The sequence below is a fragment of the Lolium perenne genome, chromosome 2 (assembly GCF_019359855.2).
Source record: "Lolium perenne isolate Kyuss_39 chromosome 2, Kyuss_2.0, whole genome shotgun sequence".
NCBI lineage: Eukaryota > Viridiplantae > Streptophyta > Magnoliopsida > Poales > Poaceae > Lolium > Lolium perenne.
In genome coordinates, this window is record NC_067245.2 from 153559627 (window position 1) to 153579380 (window position 19754).

A 19754-nucleotide genomic window follows, 5' to 3' on the forward strand; every position below is an offset into this window, starting at 1 on the left:
GAGAGGCAGCCACAAGCTTGGCCGGAGCTGGGGAGGCCGCGTGAGAGGAGCTCCCTCCTCTCTCTCTTCTCTCCCAATCGATTCCCCTAGTATGTTCCCCTCTCCCTCTTCCCTCTCTTTCCCCATCCCTGGCCCCCAATTTCCCTCCCAGGACCGCCAATTTCAGTTTTCCCTCCCGCCATCGCACAGTTTCCCGCGACCTGACCGAGGCGTCCAGAAGCGAGGAAGGCAGAGATTTTCACGCCTAGGCGACGACTTGGGACGCCTCGGCGACGCCTTTGGGCGCCTTAGGCTCAAGTCAAAGGCGACGACGACGCCTTCCAGTCTCGGACCGCTCGGACGGACGCCTTTAAAACCATGAACTCCACGTATAGATCGGGTTCCCCACTCCTCCCGACGGCGGCGAAGCCGACTGGAGGAGGGGGAACAGATCTATGGAGGAGGCTGAAGTGGAGGCGGCTAGGGTTTTGGAGAGGCGGCGACACCGTGCAATGTTTTTGATGTAAAAGAGTGACAATTAGGTTGTTTGTTGGTTGGTTGGGTCATGCCCCTCCTCTGTTTCGTAGTAGACAGGCAGGCAGGTGCCTTATCTTTATTGGAGGTTAGCAAGCTTGATTGTAGTTTCAGTGGTGTTAGTTTTTCTTTTCCCTTGCAATAAGTGTTTATCTATTTTTTTAGTAGCCAGAACTTCATGGAAATATAAAGGATATGGTTCTGCTGATTGATTTCTGGTTCATGGGTTTGGGAAACGATGTCTTTTGATTCTCTTATAGGAGGGTTCAACATTTCACTGAATTTTGGCTGCCCCCAAAATATGCATGCTTCTCTAAAAAATCATCATTTAAATTTTGGGTAAAGCTTCCTGAATTCTGATTTATTTTCAGTGAAAAGAACATAAGGTTCAGGGTTTGGCTGACCAAAGTCCGATATCACTCCAAATTTTCGTCGACTTTGGTGCGGCCAGGATTTGATCGAAAACGAAAGTGAGATGTTTTTTTTTTTCAAATCTGAAACCTGTAGGCAAAAAGAAACTAGTACAAAATGGAGAGAAATAGTAATCAATTGAGGATGATTAAAATGGAAGCAAAATGAGCACACTAGCTCACACGGGAGAACTGTCATTATGCCGTGTGTATTTTGCGCCTTCAACGCCAAACGCAGTTGACCAGTTCAGTGCTAACCCTATGACCTTGTTTGCAATATGCGCGATATCACTGAACAATAACAAGTCCATCGACATAGTACCGGGACTGGGATCATTTACTTCAGCTTCTCACGCAGTAACAAGATATAATATTTTTATCTTACACATCAAGTAAGCATTAGCCGAAGCATCAAGACCTCCGTAGACTCCATCCAGTATGATATATGTAGTGTCTGGGAGCACTTATTAACATTATGAACAAGAAAAAGAAATTCTCGTGTTTTCTGTGCGCTTCTTATTTGATTCTCAAGAAAATTTCCTTCCCGTGCGCCGCCGGTGGAGATCCAGTCTAGAGCTTGGATGCTTGCTCATCCCCGGAATATTCTTTGAGCCATGTCTTGTGGATGTGTGTTACCACGAAACCCCCAGGGGTTTCAGGCTGAGATCATGAAAACAAAAACAAAAAAATCATAGTTTAACCCATGTTGAAATTTCAAAAAAATAAAATGAGGTAAAACAATGTTCACAAGTTGATGGAAGCACATATCAATCACAAAGAATAAGCATATTTTGAGGAGTGGGACAGGTTTTGGCTGAACAGAAGAGATATACCTTTACATTCAGCGCAAGAGTTGTCAAACAGCACACCCACTTATCACCTGAAAATAGCAGTGCATTAGAGTATTACACATTCAGCTGAGAATGATTTGTTAAGATAAGATTTACTTGCATAACACAGGAGCGTGTTTAAAAATTAAAGACAGGAGGAAAAACTTTGAAATCCAGGTCTCACTATTGAACAGGTTATGTGATATGCGGATATGATGGGTCATGTCCATCCGACAGAATCAAATGGCAAAGGCATGCTAAAGTAACCCATATCTCATTGTTAACAGGGAACATGTCAAATCAGGTAGCAATATCGTTTACAGGTAGCCGTTGTTAACAGGGAACATGTCAAATCAGGTAGCCGTATCGTTTTCAGGTAGCCATTGTTAACAGGGAACATGCCAAATCAGGTAGCTATAATGTTTTCACTAGCTTGCAGCACAATTTCTGTTAATCATATACCGAGATTGATTTTTGACATCCCCAACTGACCCAGGGTATGACTACCAACGCTTCAACCTATTTGTTGTCCTTTTGCAAAGCACTTCGAACCTATTGCCATTATCATCCAGTAGCCATTGATGCTTACATATTTAGTAGAGGGATTCATGTGTCAGATAAGTTCTACAATCTAGACTATTTCATACTACCTATAGTTTGACCAAGTTTATAGACGAGTATATCAAAACCTACAACGCGTTTTTATTAGCTTCATCATAGGATATAGTTTCATACTATATATATTGGATACCGTAGATTTTAACATATTTGTCTGTAGAACTACGAAAAATCATTTTGGCTCCCGAGCACCAGTGCTCTCACCATATTAGAAAATTCAAAAATTTATATTTACAGGTTTCAAAAAATTACGAAACAAAATTCTGAAGTAGCTAATGATATATCCCACTAACGTGCTAAATCTCAACTTTAAATGTTTTGTATTCTGAGTTGCACAAAAATGACAAAGTCTGTCTTATTTTAGAGATTTGAAATCACTATGCTCAGATCTACAATTTTGTTATTTTTGTGTAGCCCAAAATACACAGTATTTTCAATTGAAAATTTGCACGACTGTGAGATACATTACTAGCTATATCATGATTTCTTTTTAGATTTTTTTGAAACTTAGAAATATGATTTTTCATTTTTTTTAAATAATGAGATCACTGGTGCTCATGTGCACCAAATCTCTATCAGTAGAACTAGCCAAACTTAAAGAAGTCTGAATTGGGACAAAGTTAGAACTTCAATTAATCTGGAAGAGAGGAAGTACTATAAAAGGTCCATAACATCTGGCAAGAATAGAGTTATACAACAGTCTACACTGCAACTTTAGCATTGTACTTTCTGTAACTGATTAAAGCACTCATTATTTTGCAACAGAAAAAAAAGATATGTGCGCAAAGTAATATACAAAACCTATTAGCATGACCCTAAAACTATTGCTTGGCATCTACATGTCGAGTAAAGCAAAACCATAAATAACAACAATCTATGGAAAAAATAGAAATAGCTCTTATTGAGCGGATACAAATTGGGCAAAAATACATTACAATCTGAACAACATGTATTAAATTAAAAAAAAAATGGATTTCAAGATTTTTACGGCACAGTAACTGTATAAAACAAAATAGCATACTTTGCAGAATCACAATAACTCACCTTCTGCCTCCCACAAGTCAAATCTCACAAGCCAACTGTCAGAAGCAGTCTGTGAGATAACTAGTCTGTCCACCCATGATCGGTACTTTTTCCCTTGTTTGTCACCATAACATGAAGCCAACGCATCGATGGAAGAATGGATCGAAAGTTCAAGGCCAGAGGGATGAATAATAACTCCACTTGCATCCTACAACCACAATAAATAAATAAAATAATCTGAAAATCAACAAAATGTTAACATGGCATTACCATGTGCGTTTTCGAAATGAAAATATGGCATTTCCTCTGATTTAGAAAGCCTGAGAAACCGAGACAGAAGAGGGCGAGATTTACAAAAAATCTAACCAAACTATTTAAGAGTGTAGATCGAAGTGGAAAGCCAGATACATACTGTGATGTTTTTGAAGTACTCTATAACTGAATCAGTCTTTGGAACGTCAGCCCTACGCCACTTCTCGCAGAGAACATAGAACTTCACAACAGCCGCTGTAGGCTTGAAAGAGTCCTCCTTGACGTAAGGAAACTCAACGTCTCTTGGAGAAACATTAGGTCCTAGCTTGAAGTGCCCGATAGCTTGAATAATACCAGCAGCACACCTCTCAGTTGCATGAATTACCTTAGGGTTATCCTTCGCATTTTCTGCACGCCACTGGAGTAGTTCCTCTTGGGCATTGCTAACCTAATAAAATTTTAGAACATCGAGTTGCAGTGAAGTCATATTCATTCACAGGTGAAATTTTATAGACGCTTCAGCTTCATGCAAGTTACTGTATACTGACCATGACACCGTGCACACCAGGGATGCTGAATAATTCTGCATCATTGCCAGAGTCACCACAAACAAGAGTATTGTTTGGTGTTTTCCCGCATGAGGCGAACTTCTTGAGTAAATATGCAAGCGCCTGACCCTTTCCAGCCCCTTGAGCTAATATGTCAAGGTCTTGGCCACCACTATAGATTATTTTCGCATCTACCTGTTAAGAATAAATATGGGAGTTAACCACACAAACTCCAAAAGTACATGTTTCTAAGAATAAATTAAACAAAACTAAAACCTAACATCAATAAACATGCTGCCTCACCCCACGTTTCTCAAACTTGTCAGAGAGAGACTTGATCACTTCCTGCGCAGTCTTCTTGTCAACCAAGAAGCTGACCTTATGTGGACGCTGTTCTGTCTCTGCCTGCATTCATGCAAGTGTATGTCAACAGAGAGCTCTCTGTTTAGCAATCAAAATGAACATAAATGAAGGGAAAATAAGCAGTGCAAGTACTCAAACATGCCTGAAGCTTCAGCTCAGAATACTTAGCGGTCTCCTCAAGAACAATACTCTTGTCCCACTTATTGTTCAGATATTCCTCCCAGCCATCATCAGGAACCATGGCCTCGCCATAAGTTATCTCGCTGCCCACCGACATAATAGTGATGTCTGGAGTTAGCATAGGCTTCTCTTTCCTCAATTCCTTATAGAGAGTGGGTGATCTTCCGGTCGAGAAGACAAGTAGAGAATCCTGACAGTAAGTAGACTCCCAAAGGGCCCCAAACCTAAGCAGAGACAAGTTCTCTTCGTCATGATGATCAACCTGAAAGTTCGAACCCCAATAAGCTGCACGTTAGTTGGACATACAAAAATGTATAGTTATCTGTGGACAAATCCAAGCTAGGGGCTTAGACAAATACCATTGTATGGTCGAGGTCTGAAACAATCATGAGACGCGCAGAACCATTGAGCTTATCCATTTTAGCAACCTGCAAAGATGGCTGTCGCTCAGCGAGAAATTAAAGATTGGAAGGGAAGATATTGGGTGCATATTTACATCATTAACTATGCACCCAAGATCTTCACAGGCAGTCAAAGCAGCAAGTAAGATATAATGTTTATTCATATCGTTGACATTATTAACTATGAACCATTATTATTAACTATAAACCGAGACTTTCACAGGCAGCCAAAGCAGCAAGTAAGAGAAGTAGTCCTAATATGCTCTTTTGAAATAATAACTGATTATTTAACATCCTGTTATCCCAATTTTTCCATCGACCACAACGAGGGCATGCCATGAATCGCCTCCAGGCCACGTACGCTTCTTCCAGAAAGTAAAACACCACACCCAACCTTGATTACGCACGCACTCAATGCGAAACAGGAACACATTGTCAAGTTTAACGAGAAAAATCACAACCAAAGTCCCAATCAACCAGTGCAAACACGAAACTACGAAGCAACTAATTCTCCGCGTTTTCGTACTGCCAAGCCGCTACATGCCAGGCAATCACGTCACGTCAGCACGGCACTGCCCCTAGAATAGGGACGAGCGAGCAGCACAGCAGCCGCCATACCAGAATCTTAAGAACGATCCAAGCAGAGTTAGGGTTGGTTACCAGCGACGGAGAGCCCGGGTCGATCCCCGCTCGACGACGGCCCAGCCGAGCGGCGGAGGAGGACGGGAGGATCCCCTTGGAGGCGGCGCGCGAGATCCGGAGGCGCGTGTGGTGGAGATTGGGTCCGATCGAGGGGGCCGTGGCCAGGGGAAGAAGAGGGAGGGGAATGGGGAGGCGAGGGCAGGGAGACGGGTGGCGAGCGGTTGTTTCGGGAGGGAGAGATGGGCGAGCGGCGAGCGCCTTCGTGGTTCTTCCTCCCGAATTTCGTTGGTGGTGGTGAAGAGGCGCTCCTTGGCTGCAACCGTTCCCTCCTATCGATCGACACGTCCATGCCTACCACAGGATTCCATGCCCAGCATCTCCCACCCATCCAATGGCATATCCGACTATCATTTTTTGCGAAATAAGGTCATGCGTTTTATTTTTCTCTTATCCTTTTCTCTCTAGATGATATATGTAATACTCACTCCGTCTAAAAAAAGGATATTAGAGATTTATATTAATGCTCGAGATAATTTGCATACACAAACACCTTTGCAACGGTTGACCGGCAAGAGAGATATAAAATGCACATGTGCCAAGTTATCCAACATGTCACATTGGCATCCATTTCAGCCCCGGAGAAGAAGACCTATGATCTATCACCCAGCAGCGTTCTTCCCAAGGAAATTCCGAGCATATGCATAAGGCTGGTGCCAATGCATCACCCCACTATAGCCTCGCCACGTCAGCTTTTACCCTCACTCTCACCCCACGGTGCCAGTGCACGGGTTATAGTGACAGCTCTCACTTTCTCTCTCCTCCCTATCGCCTCCCTACCGCCCCCACTAGCACCGCTATCGCCTCCCTCTTGCCCCGCTCTCGCCTCCAACGCGGGCTATAGGCGGGCGGTACCGCCCCCTACCGCCGGGCGGTGGAACCACCGCCCGCCGCTAGCGTCTCGCCCGCCTCTCGCCCCGTCGCGGGCGGTATCGCCTCCACTCCAGCCCGCGTTGGCACCAGCCTAAGCTCTTTAGAGTCTTTTGAATTCAGTTTTGCTCCTCCAAGTTGTAATATTGTTGCCGAGATCGATTGTATTGGGTGGGCGGGTGCGGTACCAGACTTTGTCTCTGATTTAGATGCCATCGATATTGCTGAGCAATCTGGTTAATGGAAACGCTATTTCCACGTCAAAAAAAAAAAACTTCATCTCCCGCTGTTTACACCATCCGGACAACAAACTAGTCAACCGGATAGTCAAGTTCGGTCAACAAAAACCAAATCCTGAGTTTTCACCTCAAGCTGAGAAAATGGTACTCCCTCCTTTGGAACGGAACTACTTGAAGAACTCTGCTACACGTACGATAGATTGAAGGCCGACATTGCCTGATTGCCAGGCTTCCTCTATCTGTAGACACGTCGACAAAATATGCCGTATCTTATAATAGCTAATGTTCGATCGTATGCAACAAACGTTCATGAAGCATATTATTCCCCCTAAAAAGCACCACCAGCAGTTTCAGCATATCAATTATGTGAAGATACACGTGTCAGGGCCTGGATTAACAATTATGGACCTTCATATCGGCATGCTACCAGCCCTGGGGAACCGCCCGCAAGCAACACAACACCAACGTTTTTATACCCCTGGAAAGATGGAGCCGAGAGTTCAAAATGTTTATGTCACAATCAATCTGGAAAGCTCTCATGTTAAAATGGGAGTGGGCAAGTACTTGCAGACTCCTGTCCTTGTTCCCTCTTACAAGCCATCTGCTACTCTCTGTGTAGCAAAGTTGTTTCAGCAAAATCAAAAGTACAAAAGGATAGTTCAGAAGTACTACGAGTACTACATATAAGGCCTGATTTGCTAATGTAACACGTCAGATGATACCAAATTCATCTCACGCTTTTGGCGCTCCTTGGTGGTTCTCTACCCATATCTTCTTCGTACAACAGGGAAGCTCAGCTGGATCAATGACGCCGGTGCCGATCTTTGTCACCAGCTGAGTGGTAACCGCCATGGTCTGGAAACGCAACAAAGAAGACATATAAGAAACATAAGTTTTGAGATGAACAAAACAGGATCGATTTATGTGAGTCTTGCTGCGCAAGCATACCTCGTGACGAGCGGTGCCTTGATTTCTCCTTGTCCGAGTATCCTGCATAGGAAGGGACATCATGTCAAAATGAGGACGCAATACATCTCGAACAATATTGTCCCCAACAGAAATGTTCATGATAGTACCTGAACTTTTGTCCCTCGAACGGTGTCTCTTGGCTCTATCCCTGTCTACTTCTCTATCACGCCCCCTCTCGCGATCAGAATCTCTACCCCTGCTATCACGGTCACGGCCTCTTGATCTGCTTCTTTCTCTTTCCTCAGCCCGATCAACATTAGACTCTGACTTCAAATTCACTGCCTTGTCTCCTTTTCCGTTTAGCTCATCAGACAACGGCTTATCCTTGTTATTACTTTTTTCCTTCACCTTCTCTGTTCCTGCCTTGCCCAGTGAACTCTTCTCCTGGCTAGAACTCGAAGGTGCAGGGGTACCCCTATCACTAGCAACGGCACTTGCTGGACTCTCCTGCGTAAGTGCGAATAAATCAAATAATCATTAAAAAATAACTTCACAATTCCAAAATTAAATAAATAGTGGCGTTCCTTACCTTAGAAGCCTGTGGATCAGAGGCCCTTCTAACACTGAAGGAATCATTGTCTTTATACACTGGTATATATTGTGCCTTTGGGAGGCTGTAGAGATGAGCAAGAACCCTGCAAACTTCCTGAATTCCTGCCTCGTCAGCATCAAAAACTGTCCACCAAGCAGGATCTTCAGGGAGGGGAACCTTGTGTCTCCTAGCTGCAGCATACACGACTCCACATGCTACTACTTCACTCTTGAACCGTACACAAAGAGTTGTCCGCAAGCTGATACACCAAATGTTGAATATTAATGTGGAAATTTAACCGAGTACAACTGAAAAGGCACCTAAAAATGATACTGTACATAACAAGTAAAATGCAAGGTTTTAGCGTCCACCCACTGAACATTCCTTATGAGTGCATGTGCATATGGTGAGCCTCTTGACTATTCAAATTCAAAGCCCATCTTTTTAATATATCTGTTAGATGAAAATTTAGCAAGTACATTCCTGATGAATGCATGTGCACATGGGTCCCAACCAGGCTGCCAGAATAGAACATCAGAGCATATGACAGCATCATTGATTCATGTATTAGAATAAACAGTTTCCAGATACGATGCAACACAAATACAACTAACAACAAGAAGAAAATCTAGGATGGAAGGGTACCTATCATTAGCAAGGTTCCATGCTTCTTGTGTCAGCTCAGGGGCTTCAAGTGTTGCAAGGTAGTTCGAGATGAACTTGTGAGGATGTTCGACATGGCAAATGAAACCCATCTCCTTCAATAGATGCCGCTCGGTCCTTATCAGATCATGCCTGAGTTCTGAATATTTCTGCAGCAAAGATAAGAGCAACCGTTTTCAATTAATTATCCATAGAAGACATCATATATATTCAAAAAGTTAAAGTGACAGAACATGTCAGCAGCAACTCAAAAACCTAGGTAGAGATGCATAAAAAGTTTTGGCTTCTTGCTGCCATAAATATTAAGTACTTAAGCGTACAAAGGTTTCTAAGAAAAAGGAAAAAGGAAATGGAGTTCTGGTTATTTCAAACAAAACATACCGATGAAAATACATCCAAGTATTCTATTGGTAGGTTTTCTCTCCTGCATTCCATTCTATGGAAGACAAATATAATATGCTTTGATCTCCTAGGACTCTCCTCCAACTTCCCAGCTAGCCAAACACAACTAGCAGCAAGTCTCTGCAAGAATAAAGAAACAAGCTCATTAGCTCAGTATGTAAGAGTCTAAGAATGATTCGGCCAGAGTAAAGTGGAGAGGAACCTATTTACCTTAGCACTAAATCGTGCAAATGATTTCTTGCAGTAAAAACGATGGAACAGTACTTGAGCTGTGGCCATCACTGCTTGTGGTCTTTTTTACGTCAAGGAATACAGCACATATGTATAAACTAAAGTGAGAATAGGAAAAAATTAAAATGCAGTGATCCTACGCTCTTTGGCCATATGTCAGTATACGACCAAAATGCTGAATATATCTGAAGTTTTGCCATATACATCCTCGTGACATCTTCAAATAGGCAGTATGACATTTTTTTAACGATAGTGTATTATGGACCCCATCTTTACTGGTTTCTTAGATAAAAGATAAATTCACTGCGAATGGCATCAACTCTTGATACTATTCCATCTGACATTATTTTTCCCTATTTTGTGGCAACAATATCATGCACAAGCTAAAATGGTGTAACAAGGCAAATCAGCAAACTGTACTAACAACAGATCATTAACCAAAAGTGCCGCTTCATTCAACCCATATAACCAGGGACTTAAATCATACACCATCAATAAGGAGAAATCATGTTTCAACTTATATCTAACAGATGAAATGTGGCTTCTGGTCATCTAAAGGCATCTTAGTGATTCACAAAGACAGGAATTCTGCAAGCACCTAAAACTAATGCAGAGACCTAAAACTATTCTCAGACAAATCAGTACGGTAGGGGGCAAGAGAGTTCCTATTTTACTACTACATCATAAACAGCCGAACTAATGCAGAGATCTATTTGCAAGTTTCCTCCTTGAAACCCCCAATGGTCAATACGAAGTAACACATATAATCTCACAAAGTTCATTCTGCCAAAAGGGACCTCAAAACAAATATACGTATAAAGCATAAAAAGGGTATTGACAAGCAACTAGCCAACCAATAACTCAATTTGTACCTTCGAGTGTTTCATGTAGGTATTCCTAATCCTAGCACTGACAAGTAACTAGAATTGAAAAACGGTGTTTCATGTAGGCATTCCTGACCCTGTTGCGCTACTGCACTTCTTTTTTTCCGCAATTGCATGCGAAATTGCACTTTAAAGAACTCAATTTACACCAACTCCTACCGAAGCTAACCACGAAACCCTAGGAACTAGCGAAATCTGAGCGTAAACGGAAGGGTGTGGAGGGGGGTGACAAAAGGATACAGCCTGAGGAGGATGCCGCTCTCCTGGATGAGGTCGCAGCCGTAGACCCGGAGGGTCGTCTCGGCGGCCTCGTCTATCCCATCCTTCCGCGACGGCGAGTCCCGCAGCTGCTCGTCCGTGAGATAAAACGTGTCTATAGCCGTGTAGATCATGTCCTCCCTTGCTCACTCGCCGCCTCAAATCAGGCCGGAGCCGGCAGCCCCCTGCTGGGCGGGGCGGCGCGGCGGCGCGGCGGCTGGGGGAGAGACGCGGTGGGATGGCCGGCGAGTTCTCAACCAGAGGCAAAGCGGAATCGCTGGGCGCTGGCCCGAGCAAGGGGAGGCAGAGTTGAGGAACCCCAAGGGCACTTACTATACACCGACCAGGTCGGCGCCTACTGCGCAACGCACACACCCGCGAGCAGTACGGGCCGGCCCAGTTAGCTGCTGGCCGTTTCCTTTTTTTTTTTCTGTTTCTGTTTGCTTTTCTTTTTCTGTTTCTGATTTAAAATGTCAAATTTTGGAAAAATTGCAGATTTTAAAATTTTAACAATTAAAAAATGTTTAATTTTTTAAAAGCAGATTTTAAACAATTTAAAAAATTTAAATTCTTTTTATGAAAAAGTTCAATCTTAAACAATGTTCAAATGAGAAAAAATGTTCAAATTTGAAAAAAAATCAGTTTTTAAAAAATGTCCAAATTAAAAAATGTTCATATTTTGAAAAATATTTGAATTTGAAAAATTTCCATATCCGAAAAATGTTCAAATTTAAAAATATTAACATTCAAAATATTGTTCAAATTCACAAATTGTTCAGATTCAAAATTATTCAAAATTTAAAAATAATAGAGAAGAAATTGAAAGAAAAAATGAGAAACTGAAAACAAATTGGGCCGACCCGACATCCCCGCGCTGGGGTGTGCGGTGGTCCGTCCGTGCCGACCAGGTCGGTGCACAGGATCTCCCACACAAAGCGGCCATATTGATATTGAGTTGTGATGTAACACAATGATACGTCTCAAACATATCTATAATTTATTATGTTTCATGCTAGTTTTATGACAATACTCAAATGTTTTATATACACTTTATATCATTTTGATGCATTTTCCGGCACTAACCTATTAACAAGATGCCGAAGCGTCAGTTCCTGTTTTCTGCTGTTTTTGGTTTCAGAAATCGTACACAGGAAATATTCTCGGAATTGGACGAAACAAAAGCCCATGGTCTTATTTTCCACGGAGCCTTCCAGAAGTTCGAAGAGGAGACGAAGACGGGCGACGAGGCGGCCACACCCTAGGGGGCGCGGCCCCACCCCTAGCCGCGCCGCCCTATGGGGTGGGCCCCTCGAGCGTCCCCCGACTCTGCCCCTTCGCCTATATATTCTCTCCGTCGCGAAAACCCTATTACCGAGAGCCACGATACGAGAAAAGTCCAGAGACGCCGCCGCCGCCAATCCCATCTCGGGGGATTCAGGAGATCGCCTCCGGCACCCTGCCGGAGAGGGGAATCATCACCAGAGGACTCTACATCACCATGCCCGCCTCCGGACTGATGCGTGAGTAGTTCATCCTTGGACTATGGGTCCATAGTAGTAGCTAGATGGTTGTCTTCTCCTCTTGTGCTATCATGTTTAGATCTTGTGAGCTGCCTATCATGATCAAGATCATCTATTTGTAATGCTACATGTTGTGTTTGTTGGGATCCGATGAATATGGAATACTATGTCAAGTTGATTATTGATCTATTATATATGTGTTGTTTACGATCTTGCATGCTCTCCGTTGCTAGTAGAGGCTCTGGCCAAGTTGATACTTGTAACTCCAAGAGGGAGTATTTATGCTCGATAGTGGGTTCATGCCTCCATTGAATCTGGGACAGTGACAGAAAATTCTAAGGTTATGGATGTGCTGTTGCCACTAGGAATAAAACATCAATGTTTTGTCTAAGGATATTTGTATTGTTTACATTACGCACAATACTTAATTCAATTGTCTGTTGTTTGCAACTTAATACTGGAAGGGGTGCAGATGCTAACCCGAAGGTGGACTTTTTAGGCATAGATGCATGCTGGATAGCGGTCTATGTTCTTTGTCGTAATGCCCTAAGTAAATCTCATATTAGTCATCATGATATGTATGTGCATTGATATGCTCTCTCTATTTATCAATTGCTCAACTGTAATTTTTTCACCCAACATGCTATTTATCTTATTGGAGTGACACCACTAGTGAACTGTGGACCCCGGTCCATTCTTTTACATCTGAAATACAATCTACTGCAATCATTGTTCTGCTGTTCTTTGCAAACAAACATCATTCTCCACACCATACGTTTAATCTTTTGTTTACAGCAAGCCGGTGAGATTGACAACCACACTATTAAGTTGGGGCAAAGTATTTTGATTGTGGTGTGCATGTTCCACGTTGGCGTCGGAATCCCTCGTGTTGCGCCGCACTACACTCCTTCACCAACAACCTTCACGTGGCATTCATCTCCTACTGGTTCGATAACCTTGGTTTCTTTCTGAGGGAAAAACTTGCTGTTGTGCGCATCACACCTTCCTCTTGGGGTTCCCAACGGACGTGTGCATCACACGCCATCACACAATCCGAGTATGGGCTCCCAATTACGGAGTCAAGCCGACATGGATGCCCATTTCGTAAAATAAACAGTCTTCTAATATTCACAAAAAATGTACCAATCATTCCGCCCACTGTCTACACATAGTTTTTTTCTTCAAAATTTCACTAGTAGGAAAAGCCTCATCAGTGGCGCACAAAAAATGGATTCTATGGCGCATGGGAGGTGCGCCACAGAAACTTCGCCACAAAAATAAGCTTTCTGTGGCGCACCAGCCCATGCGCCACAGAGTTAACGTTTCTGTGGCGCACGTGCTCTTAGGTGCGCCACAGAAAAGAGTGCGCCACAGAATTTGCTTGTATTATACACGATTTTGTGCTGCCTGCTGTACACATGCAGTTTATAGACAGCAATATACAGATATACATGTTATATACAGCAACATTCAGATATAATATAAATATCATGTACATTGCACAGATATAACATAGACATCATCATCACATTACTTAGATCCCGATCGAGATACATATATAGTGGCAAGTGTCAAATGTTTTGCATACAACTGTTAATTCATACAAAATTCACAATTTCGAGATACAAAGTAGTCTTCATCCTACAAAGTAGTCTTCATCCGGTTCCTCCTTTGCTCCCTCATCTCTACCCACAAGGCTCGCTTGCATCGGGGTCCTTCATCCAGTTCCTACTATGATGAAAATGGAAGAAAGTGAGACCAACAAGTCCGATGCACAAGAGAAATGGAATAAATGCCTCATACATTGTTGGTCAACACAAATATTAACATTCAGGGACGGTGTAAGTGAGACCAAGTCCGATGCACAAGAGATTGATATTTGTGCTATCTTACCGGGCTCACTTACGCCGCCCCCGAGTGTACGGTGACCAAACATTTTAATCATCGGCATTTTGAAAATCTCAAAGCAAATGGAATGACAAAATGGAATAAGTGCCTCATACATTGTTGGTCAACACAAATATTAACATTCAGGGATGGCGTAAGTGAGACCAAGTCCGATGCACAAGAGATTGATATTTGTGCTATCTTACCAGGCTCACTTACGCCACCCCCAAGTGTACGGTGACCAAACATTTTAATCATCGGCATTTTGAAAATCTCAAAGCAAATGGAATGACAAAATGGAATAAGTGCCTCATACATTGTTGGTCAACACAAATATTAACATTCAGGGATGGTGTAAGTGAGACCAGGTAGGATGCACAAGAGATTGATATTTGTGCTATCTTACCAGGCTCACTTACGCCACCCCCGAGTGTACGGTGACCAAACATTTTAATCATCGGCATTTTGAAAATCTCAAAGCAAATGGAATGACAAAATGGAATAAGTGCCTCATACATTGTTGGTCAACACAAATACTATGGTCGTAAACCATAGTTGCGGTATACAACGCCGTATACTTTGCGAAGGGCCCCCTTTCCCCGGTCGGCGTTCCGTCAACGGGTGCTTGACGACACAACAACGCCGATCTGCATCTCCGGCGCGAACCACGGCAGTCCCTCGCTGTCCGATGAACGAGTCCTTGATGCAAAGACCGTTCACGCATCGACGGCGAGAGAAGAAAGTGGTGCTGCGCCGGAGAGGCATGTCGGCGTTGTTGTCTCGTCAAGGACTCGTTCACGGAACGGCGGCCAGGGAAAGGGGGGCTCGTCTACAAAGTATATTGCGGCGTATAGGTGACCAAACATTCTAATCATCGGCACTAAAATGGAAGAAAGAGCCAAGTGGTATCTCAACTAGATATCATATGCCTCATACTTTGTTGGTCGAAACAAATATTAACATCCAGGGATGGAGTAAGTGAGGCCAGGTAGGATGCACAAGTTGATATTTGTGCCATCACACCAAGCCTCACTTGCTCCACCCCCGAGTGTACGAGTGATCAACCAACCATCTAATCATCGGCAAGTACAAAAACACCAACAAACCAGCAACCATGGTGACATAAGTCAAGATGCTCAAACACACATAGCATGCATGGAGAAGATGCTCCAAAGGGATTATTCATCACTTGGTATATAGACCAAGTGATGCTGGCAAAAGAGAGGCCAATCAAGAACCAGTAGATCCAGTAAGTGATAGATATGCCTAAACAAGCAACAACACATAGCATATCCTAGCTAACCAGATGAGAGAAGTCTTGGTAGCCAACTGAATCACCTAGCACCACCTAGCCTTTTAAAACCATCAGAAACAGTCCTTTTTCTTCAAAGGATACCACAGTGGCATTCATTTACATGATCCCCTACTGTGGATATCTCTATTTTCATCAAAGCCAACAAGAAATAGAAATTTATCATTACTCAGTTGAGTTCAAAACAAAGCTGGGGTACCATAAGGGATTATTCATCACTTGGTAGTAACCAAGTGATGCTGGCAAGAGAGAGGCCAAGCCTGAGCTAGTTGATGGCGTGTAACTCACACGTTCGTTGGGAACCCCAAGAGGAAGGTATGATGCGCACAGCAGCAAGTTTTCCCTCAGAAAGAAACCAAGGTTTATCGAACCAGGAGGAGCCAAGAAGCACGTTGAAGGTTGATGGCGGCGGGATGTAGTGCGGCGCAACACCAGGGATTCCGGCGCCAACGTGGAACCTGCACAACACAACCAAAGTACTTTGCCCCAACGAAACAGTGAGGTTGTCAATCTCACCGGCTTGCTGTAACAAAGGATTAACCGTATTGTGTGGAAGATGATTGTTTGCAGAAAACGAGAACAAGATTGCAGATGATTGTATTTCAGTAAAGAGAATTGGACCGGGGTCCACAGTTCACTAGAGGTGTCTCTCCCATAAGACAAGCAGCATGTTGGGTGAACAAATTACAGTTGGGCAATTGACAAATAAAGAGAGCATGACAATGCACATACATATCATGATGAGTATAGTGAGATTTAATTGGGCATTACGACAAAGTACATAGACCGCCATCCAACTGCATCTATGCCTAAAAAGTCCACCTTCAAAGTTATCATCCGAACCCCTCCGTATTAAGTTGCAAAGCAACAGACAATTGCATTAAGTATGGTGCGTAATGTAATCAACAACTACATCCTTAGACATAGCATCAATGTTTTATCCCTAGTGGCAACAAGACAACACAACCTTAGAACTTTCATCCTTTGTCCCGGTGTCAATGCAGGCATGAACCCACTATCGAGCATAAGTACTCCCTCTTGGAGTTACAAGCATCTACTTGGCCAGAGCATCTACTAGTAACGGAAAGCATGCAAGATCATAAACAACACGTAGATATAACTTTGATAATCAACATAACAAGTATTCTCTATTCATCGGATCCCAACAAACGCAACATATAGAATTACAGATAGATGATCTTGATCATGTTAGGCAGCTCACAAGATCCGACAATGATAGCACAATGGGGAGAAGACAACCATCTAGCTACTGCTATGGACCCATAGTCCAGGGGTAGACTACTCACACATCACACCGGAGGCGACCATGGCGGCGTAGAGTCCTCCGGGAGATGATTCCCCTCTCGGCGGGTGCCGAGGCGATCTCCTGGATTCCCCGAGATGGGATCGGCGTTGGCGGCGTCTCTGGAAGGTTTTCCGTATCGTGGCTCTCGGTACTGGGGGTTTCGTCACGGAGGCTTTAAGTAGGCGGAAGGGCAAGTCAAGAGGCGGCACGGGGGGCCCAAACCACAGGCCGGCGTGGCTAGGGGTGGGGCCGCGCCGCCCTAGGGTTTGGCCACCCCGTGGCCCCTCTTCGTCTCGTCTTCGGACTTCTGGAAGCTTCGTGGAAAAATAGGCCCCTGGGCTTTGATTTCGTCCAATTCCGAGAATATTTCCTTACTAGGATTTCGAAACCAAAAACAGCGAGAAAACAGAAGCGGCACTTCGGCATCTTGTTAATAGGTTAGTTCCAGAAAATGCACGAATATGACATAAAGTGTGCATAAAACATGTAGATAACATCAATAATGTGGCATGGAACATAAGAAATTATCGATACGTCGGAGACGTATCAGCATCCCCAAGCTTAGTTCTGCTCGTCCCGAGCAGGTAAAACGATAACACAGATAATTTCTGGAGTGACATGCCATCATAATCTTGATCATACTATTTGTAAAGCATATGTAGTGAATGCTGCGATCAAAACAATGTATATGACATGAGTAAACAAGTGAATCATAAAGCAAAGACTTTTCATGAATAGCACTTCAAGACAAGCATCAATAAGTCTTGCATAAGAGTTAACTCATAAAGCAATAATTCAAAGTAAAGGCATTGAAGCAACACAAAGGAAGATTAAGTTTCAGCGGTTGCTTTCAACTTGTAACATGTATATCTCATGGATATTGTCAACATAGAGTAATATAATAAGTGCAATATGCAAGTATGTAGGAATCAATGCACAGTTCACACAAGTGTTTGCTTCTTGAGGTGGAGAGAAATAGGTGAACGACTCAACATTGAAAGTAAAAGAATGGTCCTCCATAGAGGAAAAGCATCGATTGCTATATTTGTGCTAGAGCTTTGATTTTGAAAACATGAAACAATTTTGTCAACGGTAGTAATAAAGCATATGCATCATGTAAATTATATCTTATAAGTTGCAAGCCTCATGCATAGTGTACCAATAGTGCCCGCACCTTGTCCTAATTAGCTTGGACTACCTGGATTATCACCGCAATACATATGCTTTAACCAAGTATCACAAAGGGGTACCTCTATGCCGCACTTTGTACAAAGGTCTAAGGAGAAAGCTCGCATTTGGATTTCTCGCTTTTGATTATTCTCAACTTAGACATCCATACCGGGACAACATAGACAACAGATAATGGACTCCTCTTTTAATGCTTTAAGCATTCAACAACAATTAATTCTTTTCTCATTAGAGATTTGAGGATGTTTGTCCAAAACTGAAACTTCCACCATGGATCATGGCTTTAGTTAGCGGCCCAATGTTCTTCTCTAACAATATGCATGCTCAAACCATTCAACTCAGTGTAGATCGCCCTTACTTCAGACAAGACGAACATGCATAGCAACTCACATGAAATTCAACAATGAAAAGTTGATGGCGTCCCCAGTACACATGGTTATCGCACAACAAGCAACTTAATAAGAGATAAAGTGCATAATTACATATTCAATACCACAATAGTTTTTAAGCTATTTGTCCCATGAGCTATATATTGCAAAGGTGAATGATGGAATTTTAAAGGTAGCACTCAAGCAATTTACTTTGGAATGGCGGAAAATACCATGTAGTAGGTAGGTATGGTGGACACAAATGGCATAGTGGTTGGCTCAAGTATTTTGGATGCATGAGAAGTATTCCCTCTCGATACAAGGTTTAGGCTAGCAAGGCTTATTTGAAACAAACACAAGGATGAACCGGTGCAGCAAAACTCACGTAAAAGACATATTGAAAACATTATAAGACTCTACACCGTCTTCCTTGTTGTTCAAACTCAATACTAGAAATTATCTAGACCTTAGAGAAACCAAATATGCAAACCAAATTTTAGCATGCTCTATGTATTTCTTCATTAATTGGTGCAAAGCATATGATGCAAGAGCTTAATCATGAGCACAACAATTGCCAAGTATCACGTTACCCAAGATATTAATAGCAATTACTACATGTATCATTTTCCAATTCCAACCATATAACAATTTAACGAAGAAGAAACTTCGCCATGAATACTATGAGTAGAAACCAAGGACAAACTTGTCCATATGCTACAGCGGAGCGTGTCTCTCTCCCATAAAGTGAATGCTAGGATCCATTTTATTCAAACAAAACAAAAAACAAAAACAAACCGACGCTCCAAGAAAAAGCACATAAGATGTGATGGAATAAAAATATAGTTTCAGGGGAGGAACCTGATAATGTTGTCGATGAAGAAGGGGATGCCTTGGGCATCCCCAAGCTTAGACGCTTGAGTCTTCTTAATATATGCAGGGGTGAACCACCGGCGCATCCCCAAGCTTAGAGCTTTCACTCTCCTTGATCATGTTGCATCATACTCCTCTCTTGATCCTTGAAAACTTCCTCCACACCAAACTCGAAACAACTCATTAGAGGGTTAGTGCACAATATAAATTAACATATTCAGAGGTGACACAATCATTCTTAACACTTCTGGACATTTCATAATGCTACTGGACATTAGTGGATCAAAGAAATTCATCCAACATAGCAAAAGAGGCAATGCGAAATAAAAGGCAGAATCTGTCAAAACAGAACAGTTCGTATTGACGAATTTTAAAATGGCACCAGACTTGCTCAGATGAAAATGCTCAAATTGAATGA

At 42.7% G+C, this 19754-nt stretch overlaps 2 protein-coding genes across 2 annotated transcripts; both read right to left on the minus strand.

Moving 5' to 3' along the window:
* Positions 1 to 1215: 1215 nt before the first annotated feature.
* Positions 1216 to 6064, minus strand: LOC127321979 (probable sucrose-phosphatase 1). Its single transcript, XM_051350930.2, has 9 exons — positions 5799 to 6064; positions 5097 to 5165; positions 4700 to 4999; positions 4498 to 4599; positions 4195 to 4389; positions 3807 to 4094; positions 3416 to 3602; positions 1757 to 1803; positions 1216 to 1583 (listed from the first exon to the last, which is right to left on the minus strand). The coding sequence occupies exons 2-9, from the start codon at positions 5154 to 5156 to the stop codon at positions 1494 to 1496; spliced, it is 1269 nt and encodes a 422-aa protein (XP_051206890.1). The 5' UTR covers positions 5157 to 5165; positions 5799 to 6064; the 3' UTR covers positions 1216 to 1493.
* Positions 6065 to 7441: 1377 nt separating this feature from the next.
* Positions 7442 to 11171, minus strand: LOC127322077 (cyclin-L1-1). Its single transcript, XM_051351026.2, has 8 exons — positions 10868 to 11171; positions 9723 to 9804; positions 9492 to 9632; positions 9093 to 9259; positions 8445 to 8706; positions 8023 to 8362; positions 7895 to 7936; positions 7442 to 7801 (listed from the first exon to the last, which is right to left on the minus strand). Exons 1-8 carry the CDS (start codon positions 11017 to 11019, stop codon positions 7749 to 7751), a joined length of 1239 nt encoding a protein of 412 aa, XP_051206986.1. The 5' UTR covers positions 11020 to 11171; the 3' UTR covers positions 7442 to 7748.
* Between the last annotated feature and the right edge of the window lie 8583 nt (positions 11172 to 19754).